Source organism: Talpa europaea (genome assembly GCF_964194135.1).
Source record: "Talpa europaea genome assembly, chromosome: 10".
Classification (NCBI taxonomy): Eukaryota; Metazoa; Chordata; class Mammalia; order Eulipotyphla; family Talpidae; genus Talpa; species Talpa europaea.
In genome coordinates this window covers 88,708,008-88,731,698 of record NC_140077.1, presented here as the reverse complement: position 1 = coordinate 88,731,698, position 23,691 = coordinate 88,708,008, and the positions used below count along the sequence as shown (strand labels likewise).

Genomic DNA, 23,691 nt, shown 5'->3' with positions numbered 1-23,691 from the left:
ATGTAATCATATAAAATATTCCTTTGTTTAATTAGAGGTGGAACTATTTGACAATTATGATAAATAAGCTGTTGAGAAATGACTTCCTTGTAAAAAAATCTTTCCTACAAAATATGTCAAGAAAAATCTATTCAATCTTATTTTCATGTCAAACTCAGATACTCATTTTAAACTGTTACATCATCTGGTTGTCATCTTAGGACTGTGGTGGTTCATGGATTCACTCTAGGAGAAAAGGGGGAGAAGATGTCCAAGTCTCTCGGCAATGTCATTGACCCTGACGTCGTCATCAATGGGGGAAAAGTAGGTGGTTGCCTGAAGGTTTTTTTTTTTTTTTTAAAGCTCTTAAGTTGGTGACCAAAACTCTTCATTATAGCTACTCACTGTTTAAAAAAAAGAAAAAGAAAAAAAAAAAAACCAAAACCCAAAAGTCATCTTCCATACTAATAGTGGCAGCCTTGTTAGATCTTTAGATCTGGATTCTTAAATAACACATGATTTTAATGAAGGGAGGTGCTGGACTTGGCTCTTTTTGCTCATTTCAAGTCTGAATCACAGATCCTGACCCATTGTATCCTTTTTTTAATTGTTTGAGCTTTTAAATATGTAAGCTCTAGTTGTATGCTTAAATGGAAATAATTGCAACTTCTAGATGCATGTGTTATTATTACATTCTTGGAGTGTAAACTCTTTAATACACTTAAAAATAAGTTGTTAATGAATATCAAATCTGGGGTGCTGATATCTTGGTTTGTATCAGATGTGCTTTCGGAAAAGAAAGCTTATATCTGTTATTTTTACTCCTTTGGCTTTTTATTGTCCTCATGCCCAGTAATGGTTTCTCTGTGATTGCTGCGAGGGCGCTGTGAGAGGGAAGGTGGAGCTCTAAGCACCCACTGTCGCAGGCGTGTGCAGACAGGGTGAGGGCCAGACGTGCTGGCGTCTGGTTGTCAACAGGGCTGGAGAGCGGACTCTTCTGTGTTCCTGTCACACTTCACAAGCAGCCTGACTTCTGGGGTTGTTAGCTCTTATTCATTACAGTGCAGATAATTTTTTTTTAAAGATTTATTTATTTATACAGGAACTGGGGTACAGGTCAGAGGCATGGGAGGGTGAGAGAATTAACCAGAGAGAGCGGGCAGCAGAACAGGCAGATGACTGAAGCCACTGCTGAGGGGAGCAGCAGGCGAGACAGGAGAGGTCTGCCACACCATGTGGGTATCTCCTTGGCCGGCCTGGAATCGAACCCGTGCTGCAGAGGCTGCAGATAGCTTCACAGTGCAGCGCTCAACCCACTGCACCACCAGGGAGGCCTTATGTGCAGATAGATTTTATGCTCATATTGTGCTCAAACATTTCTGGAAGGAAACATACCTAAAATACTGGTTTTCCTAATTGAGTGAAAGTCATTTGTTTCTTTCTTCCCTCAATGAAAAGGACCAAACCAAAGAGCCTCCCTATGGAGCCGATGTCCTTCGCTGGTGGGTGGCTGAGTCCAACGTCTTCACTGAGGTGGCCATTGGCCCGTCTGCACTTACTGCTGCCAGAGATGATATTAGCAAGGTCGGAGTCATTACTTGTACCTCTAAATACAAACGTTTACTCAGTCATTATTAAAATAAATGAGACACGTTTGCAGCTTGGCACTGTAACACTGAGCTGTCCATATGTTGTGAGTGTTTGAAAATATCCTGTTTATTTGCTTAAAAATACTAGTAATACTAATTCATATAAAAATAGCATAATATGTACTCAATGACCTTTAATGTTTATTCCATTTATCTTCATTTTCACCTATACATTTTTACTCTGAGGTGAATAAACTGGGCCACTGATAGGTGCTTAAGGTTATAAAGAAATAATGAAAATTCAGCCTTTATGTGTAATGTCCAGGGGTGGTTTCTTTCAAGTGGGCTGTTGAAATGAGTTTTCTGTTTTTGCATTTTTAATCTTATTTAGGAATGATATTATTTGAAAAGTATCCCATTAAGAAAGTAATGTATTGAATAAAAATTAAGAGAATTAAGAAAGCTCATGGGTAGGAATTGAAAGCCTCTTTTTTTTTTTGTTTGGGTTTTTTTTTTTTTTTTTTTTTTTGACTGCTCATGTTTTTCTCAATATCAATAGCTTAGGAATACACTGCGCTTCCTTTTGGGAAATGTGGCTGGTTTTAACCCAGAGACAGATTCTGTCCCAGTTGGTGACATGTATGTCGTCGACCAGTACATGCTGCACTTGCTGCAGGATTTGGCAAACAAGGTAAGCGTGAATCAGTAACCTTGTGGAAAATAGAAAGACGAGCACTGTTTGTTGTACATTGAAAGCTATGTTGCCTGAGGAGAAAAACCTGACTAGACATTGTAGCTACAGCTTTGAGAAAGGTTACACTTGACAAATGCCACACATCCCTATGTCACTCGGGTATAAAGTCTGATGATTTTCTTTTAGTCTTGAGAGACTAGAGAAGTGCTGGTGGGAACAGTAGGCCCAGGCTGCCTCTCCTTTGGCATTTCTCTCAGGGTGAACTCTGTACTCTGACAGAAGGAGCTGTGCTTTGTTTACCTGCAGAGGTACTCCTCAAGGTGCAGAAATGAAATGACTGCACCTGTGTGACTTGGAAGATAATTTGTGTTTTCTCAAAAAGTGGAAGTGCGGCTGCTTCCTTGTACCCTGAAGTTAGGGGGATGCAGATGTTTGCCCAATTCTACTTTCCAGGCATGAGTGAGGGAATATTGCCCCCACACTTAATTCTCAGTGGTGTGGCTTCATCATTTAGAAGCTGTCTTTCTCTTGGATGAGTGGGTTTTTGTGTGTGTGGTGTGGTTTCCAGGACACTAGTCAGTATCTTCTGAGGGTGGTCAAACTTGATATCCAGAAATGACACATAGAAAACCTTTAACAGCTCTTGCACCTTGTTTTGTATTTTTCCAGATTTACACATATTTGAAAAGGAACATGTGTTACTTATGATGACTTGCTTTTTCATTTCTTATCCCAGCTTCCAAATGTTTTTGGCTTTGTCTCCTAGATTAACGATTCATACAAGCAATATGATTTTGGAAAAGTTGTTCGACTGTTGAGAGCATTTTATACCAGAGAACTCTCTAACTTTTATTTCAGCATAATCAAAGATCGGTATGTACGACTTGGGTGTTTAAAGGCTCAACAAATATTTCTTGTCTACTTCCTTGTGGCAGCTGAGACACAGTGGCTAGTGGGGCGGGCAGCAAGGCTCACGGATCTGGAAGCTGGGCTCCCCCACTGAACAGGAATCTGCCCGCCACTCACCAGCTTTGTGATTTGGGGCATCTTATCCTGTTCTCACAGCTGCTTTAGCTGTACATTGGTGTTGCTAATACTCTTATGTGATGAGAATGAAAACAGATTATGTTCTTAATGCCATTTGATAAAGTAAGTGCTCAGTAAAAGCTGCTAATACGAGAACAGTGTGTATTTGCAAATCTTGGGAGGCTGGTGGGAGCGTATACAGGCAGTTACTGCTGTTATAACACTGTGGTGACAGTAGTGTTCTTTCAGAGGAAGCTTGGAGTTGACTTTGTGTTGTAAATGGAGATGGTGCTGTCTTTAGAATAACTGGGCCAGTAAGCAGTGCCAGCCCCAAGTCACTTCCATGTAAGAACTGCAACCGCCCAGCTCCCTTTTACAGCAATTAGACAAGTGGTGTGTTAAATGCCATCAACCTGCTGGTTAGTTGTACTGTGACAGTCCTCAAGACTGGCTGCCCTCTAGCTGAAAAACAGATCAGACAATGTACAGCAACTGAGTTTTTGAGGACACTGGCACACCTGGGAGGAATGAAGTTGAATGGAGGAACTTATCAAAAAACTGTGACAGACTATTTTGCTTTGGATTAAAAGATGACTAGAGCCATAGGATTAGCCATAGCCAGACTGGCAGGGGTGGCACGTAAGGAGTTGTCAACTGCTGAATTGGTTTTTCTTAATAGGCTTTACTGTGAAAATGCAGATGAGCCCAAGCGACGCTCTTGTCAGACTGTGCTAGCTGAGATTTTGGATGTAATCGTTCGTTCTTTTGCTCCCATTCTTCCTCACCTGGCCGAAGAGGTGTTCCAGCACATACCTTATGTCAAAGGTAAGGGATACTTGATTTGTTCTCTAAATGAAAAAGATTTCTGATGAGGATACAACTTCCAGTTTCATCCACTTCATATCAGCGGTCCTTACTTGTCCACAATGAATGCTGTGTGGCCTGGTGTGTTGTGGCCATTCGGTACTTTCTGCCCCTGATAGCAGAGTGTGATGAATTTCAGAATGGCCTTTGGGCCACCTTGCAATGCTTTCTGAAATGTGGCCTCGTAGCAGCTTGACTGCATTTAGAAGTCACTGTTTCTTAAATACTTGTATAGTTTAGGTCTCATTAAAACATAGTGCCTTTTTAAAAAGTAATTTTATTAATAGTTTACTCTGATTGTATTAAAATTACAGAAAATCACAAACTATAGATGTTTAAAAAGAAACTTCATCTTTCTATCTAGAGGCTACTGCGGTCGCTATTGGGAGGCTTTTTTATAGTACTTTCTTTGAGGTATCCTTTTCTCTTTGAGATCTCACTTTGTAGTTTATTCTTCTTAAATGTAACATAATTATTTCCCAGTGCTGATGGCACTTAGGACTGGCTCCATGATCTTTTGTCACATGATTACCATAAATAACACTTCTAACCTCCCACAGATAGAAAATATTTGGTGGTTGCTGGTTTATGTACAGACTAGAATCCATGTCAGTGAGTTTACTTTTTTCCTTTTCAAAAGAGCCCAAGAGTGTGTTCCGTACTGGGTGGATCCGCACCAGCTCCATCTGGAAGAAGCCGGGCTTGGAGGAAGCGATGGAGAGCGCGTGTGCAATGCGAGACTCCTTCCTCGGAAGCATCCCTGGCAAGAATGCAGCTGAGTACGAGGTTATCATTGTTATAGAGCCTGGGCTGCTTTTTGAGATAATAGAGGTGAGCAGTAGTTGGTGACTTTTGAAAGGGTGTTAGTATTAGACAACTTCACCTGAAATGTTTTCAAAATCCTTGCATAAGATTTTTTTTCAATTTAGAAATTAGTATTTCTGTCTCCTGATACTACCACTGATTCTGTGCTCCTTCCCTTTCTAAAGAAACACATACTCTGGGGCGATTTATAAGCCAGGACCAGGAAGGTATAATAAAGTTGTAATAGCAGTGCAAGCCCTCAGGGCCATTTAGACTAAAGATGTCATGCAAACCCATGGCAGTAATATCAGAATACACAAGAAGGGGGAGTTTTGTGCTAAGGAACTGACTTTCAGAGAATTTTATCAGTCTGGACCAGATTCAGAACAAATCCCAAGGATTTCGTCCATCTTTTTCTCATGAGATGTGGAGAAATTTCATTTGCTCCAGCAAGTTAGCTTTTCATCTCAAAGCATCATCCTACTTTACTTCCAAAAGGGCCATCAGAATTTCTTCTTGAAATTCTTAGCAGTTGATCAGATTGGCTTATCACTTAACATTTGACTCAAGAATTTTCTCGTTTTACAGCTTTAGAAGAAAATTGGCAATACATATTTATAAGCTTTACTAGTACCAAAATTTTCTAAAAAAGGATTTTTGCATCTGATTGGTAAGAGTTGTGACTTGAAATAGCTAGTAGGTATAAGGTTATTGATCCGGTAACAGGGAATTGACATTATAGTCACATTTCAGAATATCCAAGTTGGGAAGTTCTGGCCTATTCATTGTGTGAGTGAAATAAAGTAGGACCTGGTGGAGGCCTGTTTCCCTACATGTCGTGTTCCTTTGACTTCATATTTCCAAGTAATAAAATGAAAAAAATACAGCTCGTTTGCATCATTCATATTAAGAAATACTTTGAGATGTAAAAAAAATGAATATATTTTCTCTAAATATATTTTATACAAAGTAGCTGTATATGAGTTGGTCAAAACCAAATTAATCTTTTTAAAATCTCCAGTTTTCTCATGAGCTGCTTTTAAGGACTTGAAAAATATGAAAGTGTTAGTAGCAAACACCCAAATCAGTGTGCTTGAGGGTTCTGTGCCTTGTGCAGATTCGACCACCAGCCTGTTTGTCCAGATAGTATCTCAAGGCCTCTCTAGTGCAGTAAGCAGGAGATGGACAAATGTGGGCTTGAGGCGGGCTGACCTGGGTTGGATTGCAGCTCCACCACCTGTTGGTGAGAAACCTGGGCAGCTTCATCTCCCTGGACCTATTTCTAGGTTAAATGTGGATAATTAACGGTGTGTTGTGTTGAGAAATAATGAAAACTTAGCATTTAGCAAAGTGGATGTAACTGGCACAGAGCATACTCATAGTAATTACTGTTGGACATTTTCACTTAAAACCTTTTGTAGTAAGAATTGATGTATTTAATAGTATTGGCCCAGGAGCTGCTGGTACCAAAGCATTCCTTGCTAAACACAAGAATTCACAGTGTCTATTTCTATAACCCTGGTTTATGGTAGTTCAGTGGGTAACTTTCACTGCTTGCTCCCAGATGCTGCAAGCTGAGGAGACTTCTAGCACCTCTCAGTTGAATGAACTGATGATGGCTTCCCAGACAACACTGCTCTCTCAGGAACCACGAGCACTGCCTGCAGATGTAATTGAGCTTAAAGGGACATTCCTAATCAACTTAGAAGGTGAGGTGGGGAGAGTCGGTGTTCCCTGGAGAATGTGTGATAATTACAGGTCCTCTCCAACTTTCCAGTGGACTTTGTTCTAAAGGCTGCTGTTCACTTGACATCTATGGAGGCAGTGACCACCTTTCTAAAGCAGCTCTCTGGAGTCCCACCTGATAATCTTGGGAACGAGGGGCAAGGGTAGAAGAGATTTTCCTTCTTGTCCCGGGACTGAGTATCACTGTATTTGAAGTTTGTGGCCTCACTCCTATTTGGCTCCTCTGGTTGGTGGTGCGCTAGTCCTGCCCAGCCCTGCTGCTCTTCCACATTGATTCTAAAATACACTGTGCACACCCCATTTTTAATGAGTGGTTACTGATTTTTTTTTTTTTTTTTGGTGGGACACTCGCCGGTGGCCGGGGATCAAACTGGCGCTGCAGAGGCTGTGGGCAGCCTCACAACCCAGCGCTCAACCGCTGTGCCACCAGGGGAGGAGGCCCGGTTACTGACTTTTTAATTGAACTCTTTCTCTCAGTGTTACCTCAAAAGCAACGTTCTGTAGCTGGCTGATAGGGTATTTTTCTCAAACTAATTCATTTCTTATGGAGCAAATGAAGGGCAGAGTGATGTTAACAGAACTAACATGCAGATAGTCTGGGGAAAGTGATGCTGCCTGTGTTTTTCAAAATAGCTCTAGGTACCAGCAGGTGGTAGGAGGTGAATTTAGAGGCATCACTTTAAATCAGAGGCCTGGCAGCAATGACTGGCCTAGTTTCTAGCTTACCTTGCTTTTCAAAATGTTAAAATGCCTTCTTTGTGCAATGACTTAGACATCAGACTGATAACATAGTAATGAGGGCAAATTATTTTCTAAGTGCCTTAAAGTGAAATTTTGTTTCCTTTTGTCCAAATCAAGCTTTAAGTGGGGACGTTGCTGTTGTCACTATAATTTGATTTTTTTTAAATTGGTAATTAAATAATTTATCAGAACTCTGCCTAGATTGAACTAAAGGCGTGCTTTGCCCAAGTACAAACAGAACTCAGTGACTTTGAGAATAACCAGTTCATGTCTCAGGCTGAGATTCCCCAATTCTCTCCAGTAATCAGGCTGTGCAGTCCACTGTCCTGGCCATTGTTATAACGTGAGAGAAGCTGTGTCCCACAGCCTCTCCTGGGCAGGGAGGAGTGAACTTTGAAGAAGGAGCTCCTGCAAATCTAGTTAAGGACTAAGAGCCAGACAGATGAGTGGCACTCTTTTCTTGGATTCTTTCCTCACAGGTGGTGACATTCGTGAAGAGTCCTCATATAAAGTGATTGTCATGCCAACAACCAAAGAAAAGTGCCCTCGTTGTTGGAAGTATACAGCCCAGTCTTCAGATACACTCTGTCCCCGGTGCGCAGAGGTTGTTGGAAAGTAGCAGCTTACTGGTGCGACAGCTCTCTGCAAGACCCCCACCCCACTGTGCTGACTAGGAGTTCAGAATGGACTGTGCACAATACTGGGAAGAAAGCCAAGATTCAGGTAATGAAGGAAAGAGAAAACGGGGAAGGATGAAGGTCAGAATCAGAACAGTGTTTCCTGTAACTAGATAAAATGTATATACGTGCAGAAAAAGATGCAGATGGATGCCATGAGCTAATACAATGAGCATGCTTGCCTTCAAATATGGCTGAGCAGAAATGTTTTATATTTTACGAATTTTTTGACTCAGTATTTAAGTTCTATGTTTATAATGTTTAAAAATAAAGGCTTTCTGGAAAAATACTGACTGATGTTGGTACAATCAAGTAAAGAAATGTGGTTTTGAAGGAGAATGGAATAGATACCGTTCCCTTTAGGGATGAAGATTAATTTCCTTTTGTCTTAATAGAAACATCAACCCTTTCAGGATAAGTTAGGTGTGATTGTTTTTGCCTAAGAAGAAAAACAAGTTTGCTACTCTTTTATACAAGAGGAAAGAAATCTGCATACATACGTGAATGTTCAGAAGACAACAAGAAAACTGGAAATTTATTGACTGATATACAGAAGCTCATGACAATGAACATAGAATAGCATATACAGGATTTTACTACTTTACAGTACATTACAGCAGGTAATAGAGCATCTTATGAACAGTTCCGTGTTGGATTACAGTCTTTCTAGGGGTGGCTAATCCTATTCAGTAGAAATCTAAATTGCAGAAGCCCCAGAGCCCTACCCTGCAGGGAGAGGCCTCACTGCTGCTCATGAGCACTGCTCATCTCCTATGATGGAATGAAGCACGGCAACTTCTAGGTGGACATGACACTCCACGTAAGCTAGTTTTGTTAAATTTGGGTTTTGTGATCTTTAACTTGCAATTCATCAAGTAAAGTAACTTAAATGAACTTGTTAAATTAAGGTGAAATTTTTTTTTTTTTTGCAAAAGTACAAAGCATTTAGAAGCCTGGGGCTGTGTTCCCTCTGACTCTTCTAGTTCTCCCTCTAAATACAACCTGTAGTGCCAAAGTTAGGGTTATTTGAACACTTGTTTTCCTTGAGCAGTATGCAGTGGAATTTAACAAGGTACATAATGAAGAAAGGCTGCCACTCATTGTCTTCCCATCAACCTGTAAGTGCAACAAAGCCTGTTTCAGAAACCACCTGCTTGCTTAAGTTCTAATTCCTTTACTTGTGGCTTTGTTATTACAGAATATATAGTTATTAGATATTTTTCCTTTTTTCCTATCAGATTTATTTTAAAAGCCCTTGATGAAATAGTAAAATATTTAACTGCTTTTCTTAATTCAATCCAGAAGTCAATTCTAAAATTCTGTGAATGGCAGATTTTAAGATTACAAATCTAACCAGAGACTCAATGATTCGTTAATAGTTCCATGAGCCATATTTCGGCTTACTGTGTGTCCTGTTTAACCAATTTTATCTAAAATGCTTATTAGTTACCCCGGCCCCCAAAAATGATAATGGAATCAAAGTGAGGACCTGACTTCAACTTTGACCAGTCTCCCAAATTTCTAAGTGACTTTGTAAAGTCAGCTGCCTTTACGAGGAAGCATGACACTGTCTGGATGGGGCAGAGGCTGAGGTAGGACTGGCTCATGGTCCTTGTCGAGGTCACTGCTATACAGTGCGTGCCTCAGTCAGTATTACAGGCCCTCACCCAGTGTAAGGTTTAACAGCGAAGTTCTTATTTGCATGTGATTTTTAAAATTACGTTACACCAGGATACCCTCACATATCAGACTTTTTTCTTTATATCCATGAAGGACACACTCCAACTTTGTACAATTGCTAGAGCTGACTTCTTACAAGGAAGTGAACAAACTTCTGTATCACGGTATCACAGTGAGTTACTATGAGTAACTATTGTGATCGAGACTATCAAGAATTGCACTATATGGCTACATTCCAAAAACATACCATAACAAATACCTGGTATTTTAGAGCACAATGCACTTTAGTTTTAATTTGGTTTTAATCAACAAATAAGTGCCAGCTCTTGGACTGCTCTAGGCACTATAGGGTTCAAAATTAGTTTTATATTCTTAACACCGCCATGAGGTAGGTTAGCTAAAGCTGTAGTATCACTGAGCATTTCCTATACTGTTCCCAAGAACAGACAGCATTACCAAATCCCAGAAGCAGACATTTCTAAACACTTGTAGGAAAAACAAAGTTGGACTTAAACATTTTCATTCTTGGCCCTTTTGTGGTAAATAGATTTTACACAATAATGCATTTTTCACAGTACCTGGTGCTACAATCTTGGCAAAAGCAAGTCTTCATTATAATTAACTTCACCGTGTTGCTTGCATCTCGGATTCTGAATTTTGGCAAGAACAGCAGGTTGAGGGCCCCCGTTAGTATCTCTTCTGGTGATCTTGAACTCATGATTCCTACTCAAGCAAGGTCAGCCTCTTCTGATGGCAGCAGCACGACCTCTGGGAAAGGACCTTGTCAACGTCTGGAATTCCAAGTGCAGCCCTGAGTGGGGTTCCATGAAAGCACAAGCATTTCCCCCACATTTCTGAGAGGGGATGTTTCTCGTTCTACTGTTGGAGACTAGATATGAACACATTTACATTTAATTGTATTTTGAGTATGAAATATAGGATCTTTTAAGAACAAAGTTTAACAATGAAACTACTTAAGTGCTCAAATTAGAAATAAACAGTAAAATGTATTAGTAATAGTATAATTGGTATTTGCTTGTGTTCAGTATTAATCAAAGGAGTGGAATTATCCAGGACTGCTTTTCAAAAGTAATATATATTTTTATTTTACAAAATAAGACATACTCCCCCCATAAAATTCCAGATCTTACTATGTAAAATAACCATGCACTGAATTATAGCCATAATTTTGGACAGGTGTCAGTAGCTAGGTGTCATAAAGTAGGCATAGATATGGCTTCGACAGCTTCCACAAGGTGCAAGGCTAGAGTGTACTGCCCATGGTTTTCTGGCAGAAGCTCCACCACTCTATGTACTAGTTTAGCTGTTGTTGCAATTGGCACTTCAGTGTTTTGAAGATCTTGAGGGTCCTGCAAACGGGACACAAAAATAATCCATGCAGTATATACAATAATAATTTCTCTTAAAGTGAAGTTACCAGGATAGTTATTTCCCAACAAAAATGCTTTTCCCTAGAAAAGCATTTGTGAGTATCTCACAAATTTTCTTAATCAAAATTAAATAGAAACTTAGGAAAATAGCCAATGACCTTTTGGCCTCTCCCTATTGTGCTTACCATTGCTTTTAGCCAAGTGCAGAGAGTGGGTGGCAGCCTGGCCAGCAGCTCCATGCCTTCCTTAGTCTGGGTGTGCAGAAGTGTGTAGGCCAGCCTCTGCCCGGTCAGCATCAGTAGATGAGAGGCCAAGACCTCTTTGTCACGAACCTGGAGAATGGCCTGAGGACATGAACAGGGGCAAATACATAGTGAGAGCTGACAGTCTGAGTCTGGGAAAGGCACTGCCCAGGAAGAGATCATGGTAATTCTTGAGCTATAGCCATGACTACAAACTTAGCATTTAAACTCCAAATTTCTGCTCATCACCTACATTTTTATTACCTGATCTTTCAGTTCATTTTCAAGCTTTTGGCAAAGAAAGGGAATTGAATTAGGTGATATAACTGCTCGAAAGTCTCTAATGGCTTTTGAATGCACCGGGCGAAATCCTGGGCCACAAGATCCTTGAGGACTTGGCCAACCTCCACCCCCTCTGTGCTTTCTGTGTACTATTTCACTGTTGCCTAGTTTTGAGTGCAGTGGTTGCTTTCACTCTGGTACTCAGTTCAGACATCACTCTGACCAATATTATGGTAGCTCATATTTTATTCATATGAACCTGTTTGTACCCCCTCCCCCCGCATTTATCATTTAATACAAAAGTGGCTGCTCTATCAATTCCATGAGGAAGGATCCTGCTCCCTCTGCATGAAATAGGCCTGTCATACCAGGGAGTTTTACTAAACAAGGATCAGAAACAGCCCTGATTAAAGTGTTGTATTTAACTATTCTATTCTGTTTCTAAGCCTAGGAACTAATAAAAGGAAAAGCTAAAAGTTTTATCACAGACTTTTGCTGATTCAATTTTACATTAACAGGGTCATGATCACCTCTTCTCCCAAATGGTCGACTCCATAGTTGTAGAGCTCCCCCACGTAATGCCGTCTGACGACATCTTCACTAACTTGGAGGTGAAGGGCCAAGTACACAGCTAGCGCAGGCCAATCTGGGTCGTTCCCAAAAGGAGAGATCGGTGCTTCCTCTGAGGAGTCTTTGTCCTTCATGACTGCATGCTGGGCCTGGACAGCTGCACTGACAACTTTCAGTAAGAACTTGAAAATGGAGACAGAAATGGCAACATCTCAGTGTCTAAGTCAAAAGTAATTGTTGAGCTTTCTGTCAATTAGAGTAGCTTTTCTATTGAAATTATCAGTTGAAAGGGAAATTAATTATCAGTTAAAATTTCAAAAATTGCCTTGGTAGTGGCTATCCTTTAAAGGACAGCCAGATACTGTTTTCTTTTCCCCCAAGAAACAAAATCAAAATCCAGTGTCTGTAAATTACCTGTTGTCGTAGTAAGATAAAATTTGGATCCATTTCCCCACTAGGTAGTAACTGAATTGAAGTCAGGTCTTTGAAAAATGCATTTTTTCCCTAAAGAGAAAAGAGCTGATTGAGTATGGATTGATAAGGGGGGGGGAGGGGAGAGGAGGGTGGTAAGGATTTTACTCATTTTTTTACAATTATCCAGTGTGGGGATGACAGTGATTAAGGTGGCCCCAGGCATCCCTCCTCCTGTCCTCATTCCCAGTGGACTCCCCTTCCCTTGAGTAGGCTGGTGACTCACTGCTGACAAGCAGAATCAGACAGTGGTAACAGTGTTCTTCCAAGACTAGTTCACGAAAGGACAGTGGTTTCTGCCCTGGGTGCCCAAACCCACTCTCACTGGCTCTGAGGGGAGCCCGCTGTGAGCTGCCTGATGGAAAGCACTCTCGACTAGGCGCCGGATCCCACCCATCCCTTCAGGTAAGGCCCCTGCCCAGCCCAGCTTTGAGATGAGACCTTAACCCTCTCATGAGGGAAACTCAGATTCCTCACCTACAAAAATAATAAACATTTGTGCTCTTAGCCACTATATTCCAGGATAATATATTTTGCAATAAGACAGAACTAGTACTTAACCTATACTGATTAAAAGAAAAATCCTTCTGAACTGTTATAAAACAAAGGTCTCAGAACACAGGATTTCAGAAGTTCCTTGGCATGAAATTCATCACAGAGCAAAGCTGAACCTGAGATTAGGTGGGCCTCCGTGTCCACCAACCCCACCATCTCAGGGTGCTATTCTGTCATCTGCAAGTAAATCATCCCAAGTAGCATCAAGTGAAAATTCTAGACCTACCTGTCCTTTTATTAATGAGAAGTAGCAATCCATGGAAAGTTTTTTTCCATACTCTCACCCATAAGCTGTCACTTTCTAATTTGTGCTGGTAATGGCAAAGCCAAGGTTCTGTTTTACTAACCACCATGCTGCCACAAAGCGCTGAGCACACACTCACCACTGTGTTCATCTAACTGCATGTCTGGTTTGGCACAGTTGCTTCTGAGGAGAATACTGAGACATACTTTACTTTGGTTTTTACAATCTTGAAAGGTAATCCATGTTTATAAGTGTAAGTATCAGACTTCTAGTCTGCTTTCAAAAGTATCCTGTTAGGATCTAATGTTATGGTTACTTTTTAGAAAAGATTTCTTAAAATGTACATTTGTTTACATTTTCCCTTAACGTGTCTAACTAAAATCTTCCTGATAGGGCTTCCTTGTGAATACCCAGTACTGGAGTTCATTCTAGCCCCTTCTACCTGCTTTGGCATTCTACCCAACCTGTCCTTAGATTACCGGTTCCTCTAAATCCACCATGAGTTCTGTCACTTGTCCTCATTCCCACTAGCTCCTAACTCCAGTGGTTTCCAAACTCTAATGTCAACCCAAGTGTTAGCATACTGCTTCCTGTAACTTTGAACATCTCTAACTAGAAATATACATGCTGGGTTCCTGTTGTGTGCCTAATAAAGAGACAAGCCATTTAGGGAATCCTGGTAGACTGAAGTGACCAATGATTATAAACAGGAGCTGGCCACACAGAAAAGCTGCCTGTGAACATGGAACAGCAACAACACAATGTCTGATGTTAACAGTGGCTGCAGCACAGGAGAGGCACAGGCTCCTTGGCAGGCCTTCCCAAGGACAATATTCCAGAGCTCTTGAACCCATGCCTCCTCCCCACAGGGTACACGGTGAGTTTGGGAAGCAACTGAGCATTCCCGCCAGGACCCTACTCAACTTCTTTGGGAGGCCTTCTCCCTACAGAGGCCTAACCTATACAGAGGGGTAAGGTGGTAATTTTACTGATAAAGTGAAGTTTATGCACATGCTGGCACAGCTCTGATGGCTGCTGTATTTGCCAAGGAATAGAAGATGTTGAACTAGGGTCACAGTGACATTGGAATGGACAGGTTTGAATTAAGAAAGAATTTACAAGAATGAATTTATAATGAATGCGATATGTGAAGGAAAGTGAGCTAGTAATGTCAAGGTTTCTAGTTTGTGGCAGTGCACAAATGGCATTACTAATAACTAACCAGGAGTACAGTTTACATTAAGAGGAATCTGGAGGGGCCTCCCCGGTGGCGCAGCAGTTGAGCACTGGGTTGTGAAGCTGCCCGCAGCCTCTGCAGCGCCGGTTCGATCCCCAGCTGCAGGGTGAGGGTCCCACATGGCGCGCAGACCTCTCCTGCCACGCCCGCTGCTCCCCTCAGCAGTGTACTTTGTCAGTCTGCCTGTTCTGTTCCCCGCTCTGGTGCTGGTGAATTCTCTCACCCTCCCATGCTTCTGACTGTACCCAGTGCTTGTATAAATAAAGAAATCTTTAAAAAAAAAAAAAAAAGGAATCTGGAGCCCCTTAGCACGGTATTTCAATAGAAATACATGCTTCAAATTCTGGGGAAAGGTTAGGTCTAGAGATGAAGAACATGGGTCTGTTAAGGAAGAAACAGCTGAGTAAACAGGAAAACACAGCACCTGAATCTACAAGAACAGGGAATCTGCCCCCCTACAAGTCAGAGCCCTGCCTGTGCCTACTAAGCCCTCTGCTCTCTAATCTCTGGTGCTTACCTTACTATCAAAAAGAGCGAGTGGCTTCACAGTCTTGAGCGAGAATCTCATGATGGCGTACAGGATGGCGCAGAGGACAGAGTGGTGCTCCACCAGAGGGTAGTGGATATGCTTCTGTTCCAGGGCCAGTTCCACGATGGAGATTGGGCCTTCAACACTGAGCCAAGCATCCTCAGTATCCAGGACAGGCATCTGCATCTCGTCCCTGCTCACATCTGCCTAAGGATTTGAGAACCATGCAGAATTAGAGAAATGAGTGTGCAAGGAGCTTACCAACAGGAAAAGTGCAAGCCCGTGTTTCTCCACACTCCTGGGATTATACCAGAGATTGAGAAACCTCACTGCTGTTTTTTAGATAGAAATCAAAACAGAAATACATGGAAAAATTAATCCTCAAGCCACAGATTTTTAAAACATTTGGGATGTTAGAGATAGATAGGAATAAAAATACACCTCTTTACCTCCATTAAAGTCTGAAGAAGATCCAAGCAGGAACCAAGGAACAAGGTCATTGCTGTGTCACTCAGCCCCACATCCTGTTTTTTTAAAAAAGGGACATAATCAGCTCTTGCAGCAAAACTACTATTGTTGCTATCAGACACCAGGACACAACACACCTATGCCACTGACTTTCCCCACTGGACAGACAGGCAAGAGTTTGAAAGTTAAGACATTAACACATTTTAATTTTTCTTTAAATTTGACTAATTTTAAAATTAGGTTTTAAAGAAGATTGTACCACCATCCACTTAAAAATTAATATTCTCCATTGGTTATTAAGAATGTAGGAAAAGAGAACCTCATGCAATCACAAAATATCAAACTTCTAGCGAACAGGTGGATGGTTGCCAAAGGTGAGGACATATGAAGGGATCCGAAGGCACAAACTTGAAGTTATAACATCAGCTGCGGGGATAGAAAGTACAGCATGGTAGCCTTAGTTAATAGTGTCAGAGCATCTTGAAAGTTATCACAAAAAACAAACTGAGAAGTGATGGGTGTGGACTTACTGTGGTCATTTCACGCTATATGGTCATTTCACACTATATACAAATAACAGGTCATGTTGTACACTTGAACTGATGCAACGTCACTAAGACACGAGCCCAGTCAGCCCGGACTCCCATTCTTTGTGTCGCTTGCTGAGACACTTAATGGACAAGGACATGGGAGCAGTCCTAAAAGCTCTAAGGATAAAGCCTGGCCTGGTTCCAGAGCATCTTTTAGGGAATGAAAACACTCTGAACAAAACTCTCCAAGCCGGTGAACTAATATCAGCCTTGTATTGGGCAACAGATGGTTCCTTTAAAGGACCTGTCCAAGAGGCCACTAGAGTCATAACTTTTTCCCAATAAACTCACATTCCTAACACAACTCTATTCATATAGCTCCACTGGAGAGTAAACAGGAGAATTCTTAAACAACTAATTCTTGTAAACTAAGAATCTATGATAGCTAAATCTGGGTCCTGACACTTAGTTAAAAGTTTTGAGCAAAAGCTCATTAATCATCAGCCTTAAACCTCTTTTTGCAATGGTTACTACAGAGGTAGATGGTATTCACTGCTCCTCTGAATCTACTTCAATTTGATGGATGCTTTTCCATTACACATTTCTAATCTGAAGGACAAACAAAATACACAGCAAAGGCAGCACGTGATCCTTCCACCCACAGACCGAAGTTGAAATGTCTTGTGAATGCTTAAACACGCTATCTGACAATCTGGAAAGGTAAATTAAAATTGGCCAGAGTTCATGATCAGTTTCCTTAATGCAGTATTCATTCTATTTTTTCTATGTGTCATCAAAATGAATAAAGGCAAAGTTCATCCCAGTTAAGGGAGACTCACCCTCCGGCATAACCTGTCCTTTGGTGATTTTCCAACCTAAGACAAAAGAACACAAAATATAAGATGTAATGTTCAATGATTTATAATAGCTATAAATTCATAATCTTCTATCAAGTACATTTTGGTTTACTCATAACATAATGCTATTAACTTTGTGGTGGAATTTATGAATATACTACAAAAAATATATCCCAGTGGACTCCTTCAGTAAAGTCTTGATTCTCATACTTTGTATAATGATCATTTTGCCTTAAAACTCAAGAGCAGGGGCCTCCCTGGTGGCACAGGGGTTAAAGTCTCAGTGATAACAAGCTATTGCCAGCCACTGTGGCATGAGTTCAATCCCTGACCAGAAAGCTAACCGACATGGCACAGCAGATCTTGCCTGTCTTGCCCACGTTCCCCTCAGCAGTGTATTTCAGTAGATCTTCCCACTGTGTCTCTGGTGAATCCTCTTGTCTCCCGTCCCGCACCTCTGGCTACACCCCAGTTCTTGTATGCATAAACTAAAAACAAACACCCTGCACCCCAAGACCAGACTCAAGGGTATGAAGAGCAGCTGAGAGTTCTGCTAATTAAGAAAAATACACAACAAATTTAAATTATCAAAAGAATAAAGCACATGGTTCTTATTTAGGAAAATCAGTGCATTTCCTCAATTCAGTAATCACTATAATTCTATTTTAGACAGGGTAATAGTGGGAAACAAGTTTCATGAATATCCCTTCATAAGAACTCAAAGGGATGGTGACAAGGAAAGGCAGGTCCAGCTGTTAACAGAATGAAGGACTTTGTACCTCATTCTCACTGAAAACACTGCACCAGCCTCCCTAGCCCCTCAATGTATATACCTTGTTGCTAGAGTCATCTTTGAAAACGCAAATCTGAACATAAACATTCTTCTTCTTAAAACTTCCCCCATGTCTTTAAAATACCAGTGAACCTTTACTGAGCCCTAACCATCCTAACAGCACTCTGCTAAGCAGCTCACCCATTTCCCTAGACTCCCAATGCAGCCTGTATAGAAACTAACTCTTCAGGCTCTGCTTCCTGCAGGCTGTGTTCCAACCATATGAAGCTATTTTTAGCTCCCTGAATCCAACTTCCCGCTTCTAGCTCTACAACTTTTTACAGTAATATGTTTTATTCTCACTTTTTACTGGTTCATACAACTTATCCTCCAAAATTCAGCTCAGATGCTTTCCCCTTATTTACTCCCCTTTGTTGCAAAAGCATCCATTGTCTCTTTCCCTGTCTTGGATTGTGGGTCCATGGAGGGTAGGAATGTGACATTCATCCTGCAACCACAAAACTCAGCACAGTCCCTAATATATCAGAGATACTCACTGTAATAAAGTTTACTATATGAATGATCAGAAACTCTGTGCTTGCTAGTTCCCACCTGTTTAAACCCAAAACCAAGTTGTAAGATTGACTCAAGTGAGTAGATATGAAAATGCTGTAAAACTATAAATGACCACACACATACACACACACAAACACACACACACGGCTTTCACTATTCTCTCAAATGTGAAACAGAAGAGAATCATCATGGCCAAAAAGGAGTATCCTTTAAGAAGCAGGTAAGTGGGCAAGAGAGATGAGGACACAGGAGAGAAAAGACTTAACCAGAAAAAAGTGTTACCAAGGACTATCAAAGCACTTTAAGGAAGGCAGTGACCTAATGCTGGCATGTGCTCATGGTTCGGGACTGCTCTGTGCATTTGGAGAATATGTGATTTTAGTGTGAGTCTCCTGACACCCATTTAACTCACGCCACAGTGACCAGGCCCTGCCACTGTGCTTGTTCAATACCAGGAGGGCCGCCCCTCCAGCAGTGAGCCACTTCTTGCTTCCCTAAGTGCTGTGCTTACATATCATATCAGTTCCCAAAGCTACCTGTGCTGGCTGTACCTGTCATTGTAATAATGTGGTTAAATAGCTGGTGAAACAAGAGTGAGAGAGAAAGATGGGATGGTTACTATGAATGCTAAATTGAATGCTTTAAAAGCATTTATGGAGTAGCTAACTCCCAGGTCTTCTAGGAGAAACAACTATGAATACAAAGATTAAGGAATAAATTATAAAAATCTAAAGATTTGGCACTCAGAGTACATCTTAACTTTAAAGAGATAGGATTTACATGTGTGTGGTTTATCTAAAAAGAATTCCAACTGAACCTATTCAAAGAACATATGTTGGCCCCAAATCCAAAGATTGATGACTAAGTGTATTAGCTGTATGTTTTTGTTTTTTTTTTTTAAGATTTATTTATTTATGCATACAAGAGCTGGGGCACAGGCCAGAGATGCGGGGGGGTGAGAGGATTCACCAGAGACAGAGTGGGGAACAGAACAGGCAGATTGACTGAAATACACTGCTGAGGGGAGTAGTGGGCAAGACAGGAGCGGTCTGCCTCGCCATGTGGGTTTCTCCCTGGCTGGCTGGGGACTGAACTTGTGCTGCAGAGGCTGCAGATGGCTTCATAGTGTGTTGCTTAACCCCTTGCGCCATCAGGGAAGACCTTATCTGTATGTTTTAATTTGAAATAAAATATAAATTCTTGCTTGAATCAACCCAATCTCTTGGGTTCAGAGGCTTTTACAGAGCAGATCTTCCTTGACCTATAATGTAGCTGTGTTCTGGTAAGTCCATTGTAAGGTGACAATATCCTAAGTCAAAAATGCAATTACTATACCTCACCTATCAAACATGAGACCTTAGCCAGTCTGCTTAATACATGCTCAGGACATGTACGTTAATCTGTACCTGGGCCCTTGACAGAAAGGTGCTAACTGGCTCATGTAATTTACTGAATGCTGCAATGACACAGAGGGTCTCTGGAGGAGGGCTGACTGGGTGCTGTGCCCCCTGCTGCTGCCTGGTGGCATGAGGACTGTGCTGCTACCACTATGTCAGGAAAAGATGGAAACTAAACACTCAAAACACAGTTTGAGCTGAACGTATACCACTTTCACACCAGTGTAAACTAAGTCAGTAAAACCTGAAAATCAGGGACCAGCTGTGTATTACTCTCTCTTGTGGACTTGGGGCTCCTCAATCATCAAAAGACCTGCACTAGGAATTACATTTAACAGAGTATAAGTAAAATATATTATCAAATGAAAAATAATCTAATCAGACCCAATGTAAACAATCTTTCTAGTAGCAGTCAATCAAGGGAACCAAGTAAGAGGTCAGCATGTGACTTTAAATTGCTTACCTTATCCATCAAGTACGTGGCAGCAGAAAACCTTTTCACCAAGAATGTGTTCCACATCATCAGTGCAATGCCTGGAGAGCAAGTCAAACGCGCAGGGGTAAATAGAGTGCTTAAGTATTTTTCACTTGCATCATACACAACAGATTGTCAATGGCTAACAAGCCTAAGAGTCACATCATTAGTTGCAAGAATATAATTCAAAATCACAAAGATCACACAACCAACAGAAAGGCAAAATTTTTTTTTTTTTGGTGGGACCCTCGCCGGTGGCCGGGGATCAAACTAGAGCTGCAGAGGCTGTGGGCAGCCTCGCAACCCAGCGCTCAACCACTGCACCACCAGGGGAGGCCCGGCAAAATTTTTAATGATAACACCAAGAGATGGTGAGGATATGGAAACTAGAATGCTCACATACTGCGGTGGAATGTATACATTGGTAAAACCACCTGGAAGGTCATTTGGTAGTATCTATTAAATGTCTCTACTAAATGGTCCAGCAATTATACTGCAGAAGTGAATACACAAATCTCTCCAAGAGCACTAACAACAAAATTGCTCATAATCGCCAAACACTAGAGACAGCCAATGCCCACCAATTGGTGTTTTCGTATGTAACTACCAAATAAAGTGACATGCAAGGAAACATTAAAAACCAAAATACAAAAAATATATTTTAATAAACTAAAACTGCAGGCTTTATATGCCCATATTTAATAAGCAGTGGCACTCATAAAATTTATGAGATCTGTCAACTAGGCAGCATAAACATGACATTTCACATGGTCTAGTGTTACCTGTGGAATTGGCTTTGTATACCTAAGTATGAGGTCTTTGAAGCCCCGTGAAAAGGCCAGGAAGTTTACTCATTGCACAAATGGGTGAAGTTCTAACTTGAAGAAAGAGGAGCCTAAAGGCAGGGCAGGAGGGGACTTAATTTTATCAGTAAAGATAGAATAACCTAAAGACTGTATTTTCCAAACGAGCCTCTTAAAGTCTTTTTTTTTTTTTTAAATCCTTAGAAGACCCAAGAAAGAAAGAAATAATTTTCTAGTTCTCCTTACATAAAATGTGATGTTTTAGAATTTCTATAAATTTGACTTCATAAACTGAAGGTGGTTCAGGTTAAGTATTTAAACCAGACATTAAGGTGATACCTCTTCTTACCAGCCCCAATACCTAGTCTCACCTCCTAGCAAGATTACTAACTAGCCTAACGCTGAATTCCTCACTGAATTCCTCCAGGGAACCTCATCTATCTATGAAATGAAGCAGCAAGCTGTTTAGTTTTTCTACAATTTGTTAACATTTTTTCAAGGAGGCTTCAGCAATCCCCATATGGCAGCCAACAGGCAAATATTCACACTTACTGAAAGAAGCACAAGCAGTCAGTCTTGAAGGTCTAGTATAGGTTTTTGGCTACCTAACTTTATCAGAAATTACAATCTAGGGAATTCCTCTCTGAAATTAAGAATCAATGACTTGTGTGTAACGTTCTCCTCACAACTAAGAAGAGCAGGCACTTTAGCAGACTGCTGGGTGGGGACACAAGGTGACTGTTCCTGCCCTCTTCACTCTTCTGTATGGCATTCTCCATGCAGTTAACAGCCAGCACTTTGTACAGAGTGATACACAGTAATGCCGCCTGTTTACTTACCATTCTGAACATGGGCATTAAGAATGTGCTTCAAGTGTTCTATGGATCTAACAAAAAAACGTGCTTCCTTACATACAGGGAAAAAAAGGAAAAGAAAAAAGAGGTACCATTTAATAGATGTTTCAAATGCAAACAGAGACGTCTTACATACATTTTTTGTATTAAAAAGCCCAGGGATTTTGTAATAAGAACAAGGAATTAATTAACAAGTAATTTTTCATAAGATAAAAGCAATGGTCTCTCTTAAATTCATGTATCAACATAATGACTTGATTCCTGGAAAGCCCCAGGTCATACACAGGCGCTGACATCTGGACTCAAAATTTACTGTGATCTGTACATCATAAGTTGTGTTCTCACCAACAAATACTTAACTTTCACAAAGATGTGAAACCAATGGGTTTATTTCTTTGCAATTGCCACTCCTTTCTCCATCCCTCCATGCCTCCCTTCCTCCTTCCTTCCTCAACTAATATTTACTGAGCCATCTACTAGGCATCAGGCAATTTGTGGCACAACGGATGGTGTGATGAACAAAACAAACCCAGATCCTAACCCTCCCTGAGGTTATAGTCTCAGAGGGAGACAGACAACAAATATAAGTAAATTATATTTTGTATGTCAAAAGTATGTCAGTGATAAGTGCAAAGGAAAGAAAATTAAAGCAGTGATAGAAAATATGAAATATCAGAGGGGATGCTTGAAACACAACTATTTCCAAACAAGGGAGTTTACATACAAATACCCAAATGGAGCATGCAAAACTGGTTATTTAGATCTCTATTAATTTTATAGTCTGTACAAAAATTAAACACATCGCCTATGACAACACATGCTGGTGTTAGCAATTCCCCAAAGGATCATTTTAATTGCTTTCAGCTCAGTAAAGCTCTGTGTAAAGAGGTAGGACTGGTATAGGGATTGAATAAGGCAAGGAGATAAATATCTAACAAGGAAAAAAAGGAAACATGGCTACTTACTTAAAATGTAAACAATCTAAGACCAGACAATGAGAAACCCTAACCAAAATGGTAGGCAATGCACTTGTAGAGGCTGGTTTTCTCTTTAAACTGCAATACCTGCACAACAATAATTCTCCTTTTTAGGAGGAAATTGAGAACAAAGGGTTCAGAGATAGTCCCAAAGGTCACATAGCTAATAAGCAGTGGCAATGGAGCTTGGACTCAGCTCTACATCTACTGTGCAAGTTGCTTTAGTTTACAAATGAATGCTGTTTTCTTCTTAAATATCACTTTCTTATACCCAAATCTTAAATTCATTCAGATTTTAGAAAGTATGATGTCCCTGTTCTAGTCCCAACACTCTTCTTTCATGTAGGAAAAATGGCAGGTACTCTTTAAGTAGACTGCATAAACATGATCAGCATTCAGGCTGCAGGGAGGCAATGGAAGAGGGTGATGGAGTGGTGTCAAGAGTCCCTCTTCTAAATTCACATTATGGTCAAGGTTTAATTGATCAAAGACCCTTCCTTTGCAAGTGACTTTTTTTTTTTTTTTTTGAGGAAGAATACTGTTACCATTAACATGTTAACATGAAATAGCTTAGGAAGATAAAGAAAAGAATTTTGAGAGGGAAAATTTACCAGAGCACTGGCTAGGGAGGCCAATGAGAAGGCAAAGAATAGCCACTTTA

General features: G+C 40.8%; 2 protein-coding genes across 2 annotated transcripts in view; one reads left to right on the top strand and one right to left on the bottom strand.

Moving 5' to 3' along the window:
- Positions 1-8,271, top strand: part of IARS2 (isoleucyl-tRNA synthetase 2, mitochondrial) — a gene marked incomplete at its 5' end in the record, with an annotated part of 41,000 nt that extends 32,729 nt beyond the window's left edge. Inside the window, 8 exons of the mRNA XM_084244741.1 lie at positions 201-303; positions 1,438-1,563; positions 2,128-2,259; positions 3,029-3,135; positions 3,968-4,113; positions 4,793-4,983; positions 6,521-6,665; positions 7,923-8,271. Of these exons, the coding sequence (XP_084100867.1) occupies positions 201-303; positions 1,438-1,563; positions 2,128-2,259; positions 3,029-3,135; positions 3,968-4,113; positions 4,793-4,983; positions 6,521-6,665; positions 7,923-8,062 (1,090 nt within the window). The 3' untranslated portion in view covers positions 8,063-8,271. The remainder of the gene's footprint in view (positions 1-200; positions 304-1,437; positions 1,564-2,127; positions 2,260-3,028; positions 3,136-3,967; positions 4,114-4,792; positions 4,984-6,520; positions 6,666-7,922) is intronic.
- Positions 8,272-11,014: 2,743 nt separating this feature from the next.
- Positions 11,015-23,691, bottom strand: part of RAB3GAP2 (RAB3 GTPase activating non-catalytic protein subunit 2) — a gene marked incomplete at both ends in the record, with an annotated part of 74,932 nt that continues 62,255 nt past the window's right edge. The window contains 9 exons of the mRNA XM_084246158.1: positions 11,015-11,170; positions 11,377-11,535; positions 12,246-12,467; positions 12,700-12,789; positions 15,310-15,528; positions 15,771-15,845; positions 17,159-17,194; positions 20,385-20,455; positions 22,039-22,105. Coding sequence (XP_084102284.1) covers positions 11,015-11,170; positions 11,377-11,535; positions 12,246-12,467; positions 12,700-12,789; positions 15,310-15,528; positions 15,771-15,845; positions 17,159-17,194; positions 20,385-20,455; positions 22,039-22,105 — 1,095 coding nt within the window. The remainder of the gene's footprint in view (positions 11,171-11,376; positions 11,536-12,245; positions 12,468-12,699; positions 12,790-15,309; positions 15,529-15,770; positions 15,846-17,158; positions 17,195-20,384; positions 20,456-22,038; positions 22,106-23,691) is intronic.